The sequence below is a fragment of the Dermacentor variabilis genome, chromosome 5, assembly GCF_050947875.1.
Source record: "Dermacentor variabilis isolate Ectoservices chromosome 5, ASM5094787v1, whole genome shotgun sequence".
Taxonomy (NCBI): Eukaryota; Metazoa; Arthropoda; class Arachnida; order Ixodida; family Ixodidae; genus Dermacentor; species Dermacentor variabilis.
Genome location: NC_134572.1, coordinates 78422586 through 78428334, shown reverse-complemented (window position 1 = coordinate 78428334; position 5749 = coordinate 78422586). Strand labels below are relative to the sequence as shown.

The following is a 5749-nucleotide window of genomic DNA, read 5'->3' as shown; positions in this document are numbered from 1 at the left end:
CACTTCTTTTTACGTCACCTTAAGTGAGGAGGATAGAACGCTCGGGAAGTAGCGGAATGCGCTTCTAACCGCTTTGGTAAAACATGCATAAATTGCGATGTATCCTCTTCGTTTTTGTTCTTTTGTATACGCATTTTGATCGGCCACCGCTAGAGCGCTGCCGGTGAGCATTTCGATATAAAAAGGAGACCGAACGATGGTAAAATCAGCAGTTGGACCGTCAGCAGCTGAGAAAGACCATGGTAAGAAGCACCAGCATGTCTCTAATAAGAATCTTGCTTGGCTCCATAGGAGAGCTTTAAAGGGAATTGCGCTTACAGTGAAGCTGAAGCCAAACATTTGAGGAACGTGCAAGACAGTCGTTCAGATTTAGTGGTAGGCTCGCTCCGATATTTACGTCCATAGTTAGCATATCTAGCTTCTTCGTGATCAATACTCCCTTATAAAGTCATGGTCTGAAATCAGTTTTGAGTACCAGAAGCTGGACGCATAGTCAAATTGCTGCCACTCGCTTTGACACAAAATAAGCTTGTTACAAATAATTAAACACATCATGCGAAACGCGAATTCTAAGCAATTAGGCAAACCTTGATCGTTTAGGATTGTATAGGACGATTATAGCCCTATACGAAGTCTGATGGCAGCCGGAGATATTTGTACTCCAATAATTTCACCATTCATCAACGTTTACACAAATGTAGGAAGCAAATGGAACCTTAGATATCTACCATCAAATATTCAGGAAAAGCTGTGCACATTAAGGCAGCACCTTATTGTTTAGACGAATGTGATGTTTACACCACCACGTCGTATTCTTTGCCCAGATCCGTGCCTGCATTGTCCTGGCTCTGGCCACCAGCGCCTTCGCTGGCTTCACCGGCGGCTACGGCCTCGGTCTTTCCCACTACGGCCTTGCTCATGGTATCGGCTACTCTGGTCTCGGCCTCGGCTACAGCTACGCCCCAGCTGCCAGCTACGCCGTCGCCGCCCCAGCTGTTACCCGCACCGTGTCCACCTACCAGGCTGCTCCAGCCGTGACCGCCGTTCACGCTGCTCCAGTCGCCACCTACGCTGCTGCTCCAGCTGTGACCACTGTTGCCCACGCCGCTCCAGTCGCCACCTACGCTGCCGCTCCAGTTGCCACTTATGCTGCTGCCCCAGCTGTTACCCGCACCGTGTCCACCTACCACGCCGCTCCAGTCGCCACCTACGCTGCTGCTCCAGCTGTGACCACTGTTGCCCACGCCGCTCCAGTCGCCACCTACGCTGCTGCTCCAGTTGCCACTTATGCTGCTGCCCCAGCTGTTACCCGCACCGTGTCCACCTACCACGCTGCTCCAGTCGCCACCTACGCTGCTGCTCCAGCTGTCACTACTGTTGCCCACGCCGCTCCAGTCGCCACCTACGCTGCCGCTCCAGTTGCCACTTATGCTGCTGCCCCAGCTGTTACCCGCACCGTGTCCACATACCACGCTGCTCCAGTCGCCACCTACGCTGCTGCTCCAGCTGTGACCACTGTTGCCCACGCCGCCCCAGTCGCCACCTACGCTGCTGCCCCAGTTGCCACCTACGCCGCTGCTCCAGCCGTCGCCACCGTTGCCCACGCTGCTCCAGCTGTGGCCACCACCACCGTCCACCACGCTGCCCCAGTCGCCACCGCTGTTGCCACCCCAGCTTTCGCTTCCTACCACGCCGCCCCAGTCTACGGCTATGGTGTTGGCTCCCTCGGCTACGGCGCTGGCCACTACGGTTTCGGTCACGGTCTCCTCGGCTATGGCCTGAACTACGGCTATGGTCTCGGCAGCGCCTACGACTACACCGCTCTCCTCCGCAGGAAGAAGTGTAAGTACTTCACGTACATTGAAATGCGTTGCTTGAAACAGTCTGACGTTCAACTAAAAGAGCGATACTTGAGCTCATACAAAAAAAAAAGAACAATCACGGGCTGATATTGCTACTGTGCTTTATATAAGCCCGTCTTGTTTGCGCCCATTACAGTTCTTTTCTGTCTTTAGTAAATGTTTGAGGTGTTGTACACAATGGAGTTAAGAATTTATATTTGAAAGGCCACATGCCGAACTTCATACCAGCGGCTACAGTATGCTGGGCATGTAACAATGGTCAAAAAGAGTTTGTTATTGATTATTGGAATTTTACACCATTAAGTGTATTAGGAGAACATTATACTAATCAATATTATTTTGCTTATTTTCAGAAATCTCCTTTGCGGGAAGCAGCACAGTCATCGTCGAAAGTTAGTAGATTTAACAAATTTAGGGTCCGTCTTCTTTTGTCCCCTTTCATCATGGCACAAGAGGAAGACGAGAATAAACTTAACCAATTTTCAACTTGCACTACTGTCTACAATATTTCTTTCATTAATGTAACCATTGTTCACTGTTTCATTGTTTCAGCCTTTCTACATTCATTGTTCAAAACACCTATCACGCGTTTATATTCCCATTCAACTAAAGCTTAGGGAAGGACAGAGTCACGGTCCTCTTACAAGAGTACTATCGGCCTCAAATGTAACGGGAACAGCGGAGCGCGTGGCCCAAGCATAAGTGAAGGTGTAGTGCGCGCCGTCCAGTCGTCACCATTGACAAGCGCGCCCATCCGATTTGGCGGCACGGCGCTCGTTTGGGAGTCAAGCAAACAGCCAAACGTGCTCGGCACGCCCACGCCCGCCACCGTCGTGGCTGCCAGCGATGCCACGCTGTGCAAGTTTGCCCATTGAAAGAATGAATGTGGTGCGCAAGTGGCAAACCGCATGAGCGAATCTATGTAATGACGGCGCAAACTGCACTACGCGCACCGCTGTTCGCGTCGTTACCACTTATTGTTCCGGCGAACGGCGCGACAAAATTCGCCGCAAACTGCCATATTTGAGCTTCTGTTTCATTTGTATTTTCTCCCTTTCAAACGTAAGAACCAGAACAGAAGCGAAGACATCGCGCCGAGAGGCCGAACCGGATGTGCGTGCCTATATATATATATATATATATATATATATAGATAGATAGATAGATAGATAGATAGATATTGTGCGCGCCGTCCAGTCATCCTTCACTTGTGCTTGGGCCACGCGCTCCACTGTTCGCGTTTCATTTGACGCTGATAGTACAACAATATGAAGCATTAGAGAAAAATTGGCTAAGCACCAGGGTAGCAGGTTCGGTTCCCAGGGGGATATTAATGATGTGAAGTAGGTAAGTAAGTTGCTACTGAGATCTAGCCAGCGGCATTGCTGATCGTAATCAATTTAGAACTCTGTAACAGGCTCAGCTGTAGAAAGTTAAACTAACCTCTCTCTGAATACTAAGCCAGAGACACGTCAAGCTTCAGCCAGATGCAAAGATACGTAGCAAGCTGTCAGGCGCACCATGCGGTTGCAATATCAGCCAACACTCCCTGTCGGCAGGGAGGCGTATTATCGCTGGGCACCACAAGTTCTCAAAACGTTTATGTAAACGACTTACAATCTTGATGAAACACTTGGACCAACTCTGATAAGTCCCTTGTACTTGAATAAATATAAGTACACGAGCTCAATGTGGTCCATTGTGACATGGTTTTTGCGGTGACCCCGTCAGTGTTCCGCCACTATGGCCAAATCTACCACAGATAATTTCAAGTGAAACGTTAAGCTCCGTCACTTATTAAACATCACTTCTAGCAGAAAGAAGTCACTTCTTCAGAAAAAGAAATTCTGACAGTTACGATACTCCATAATACAAAATTTGAGCGCAGCTCGATACGTGTTTTCATTTCGCGATGTATTGAGCCAAAGGATTGGAGACCGAAATGATCGCATCCCGTGGCAGTGGGCCAAGGCCGTCAGGGCCTTCGCAGGGGGAGGGGCAGTACGGAAACGCTCTCATGATGAGCGGCATCGGAGCCAGCTGTGGAAGAAACGATGAACGCGCGAGCAATCGCACGAGCGTGTCGCGCGGCTACGCCGAGGGACACCAACGTTTAACCTCACAACGGGCACCAAAGAGCGGCGCTATAAAATGTGCATCGCACAAGTTGCTCCATGACAGGTAAGTGCGACTGTTGATTTGGATGCACTGCATCGTGTGCGTGTGTAAAACTCTTTCACATGCAGGACAACAATAGTCGTCTAAAATGTTCTGCAGAGAGTTATGAATTACGCTATAACTTTATTGACTCCAACAATGCCTGTGTTACATAACGCACAATCTATTTGAAGACTCAAATAGCGCATAAAGCACTTGCTGCATTGCTTATAATGAGTTTCTTAACAAAACTTTGTATTCGAGTAAAACAAACTTAAAGACGAGTGAATCCAGGACCTTCATGCCATGTGGATGGAACTGCATGGCAGGACAAATCAAATTTTAGGTGGACGACAGATTTCTGGAGTGATTCCACAACTGAACATGGGTAAACTGCTATGCTTAGTTCCTGGCATGGGAAATGGTCGAGCCTTAACTACAGAGCGTTTGAGTTGTTTTCGTGGTTCTGGGCTACTAGACAAGCTTGTAGAATGAAGCAGGAAACGATGGATCAACTATTCTAGTAAGTCCGATATGTCAACTGCTCTCGCCAGTTCAGTGGCTATACGTGTTCCACTCCAGAGCACGTGATCAAGGGTTCGATTCCAACTGAGGAATGTAAAAGCGCTCGCGTACTTAGATTAGTACGAGTTAAAGAAACCTATGTGGCCTAAATAAGGTCGATGAAAAGCAAGTTATGCACCGTGTAGGTCACGCATTGGTCATCCTGGCCGTGGTGATCTTGTGATTTTATTCTAATATATATATTTTTTCGGCGCTTCGTCATTGGGCCGAGCTTCGCACCGCTTGCGTTATTACTATTATCGGCCGGTCGTGAGCGGTAAAAGAACATGAACGTCAGAATCGAGAAAAAGTAATCGCTCCACGTCGCCGGAACTCAACGCCGCGCAAATAAACACAACAATAGAAATCGACAAGCATTGAAAACACAGGTATTCGTGACTCCAGACGATTTTCCCGTGTTCTATAATGCACTTTGCAGGCAGAATTATAGATGGAGAAGAAATGAAGGTGGCCCTTACAAACCACTTTATGACATTGTGCTAACAAATTAAGTCAAAATGGGGTTTTCCAAAGTAACTCTGCTGGAAATTAACTGCTAAGGACCAAAGAACAAATACTTGATGAAATTCAAAAGAAAATTCTAATTCTGTGAATAATTCTTGATTTTAAAGAGGCATTCGACAGCGTTCAGCAAGACATCCTTTTTTTTGAAAGAAGCACTTTTTTTTTTTTTTGTGGAATTCACGGTGTTGCTCTAACACTACTAAGAAAGAATCTTACTATAATACGACTCAGTTCACAGTCATCAAAAATGTACTTAGATCCGTAACCGGATACAATTAATATGAGGCACCACAATGATCTATATTAGGGTCGGTCTTATTTCTGCTGTATATCAATGATATCGTAAATGTGAAGGGCTGTTCTGAAGTGATTTCATGTGCAGCTCTATGTTTGTATCTAACCACTTTCGCGCCTACCTGGGTCACTGGGTAGTCAGTGGTTGAATGGTTAACGCATCGGGCAGCTGTACTGAGGTAACAGGGTTCGAACCCAACCATCAGATCAAGTTGGGTCACGGAGTGTGTGCCGATATGTACATACGTGCCTCTCTTCAACGAAGCTCTCTCACGCCGACGTGGGTCACTGCAGAGGCGGGACTGAGTTGGCAACGCTGTTTGACGAAGCTCTTTTACGCCGACTTG

The 5749-nt window shown here is 47.7% G+C and overlaps 1 protein-coding gene across 1 annotated transcript; it reads left to right on the top strand.

Annotated features, from left to right (window-relative positions):
- The first annotated feature begins 223 nt into the window (after positions 1-223).
- On the top strand, positions 224-2353 carry LOC142581908 (uncharacterized). The gene is made up of 3 exons (XM_075691353.1): positions 224-242; positions 825-1842; positions 2216-2353. Coding segments are annotated over exons 1-3 (1023 nt in total). The 5' UTR covers positions 224-239; the 3' UTR covers positions 2218-2353.
- Positions 2354-5749: the final 3396 nt, after the last annotated feature.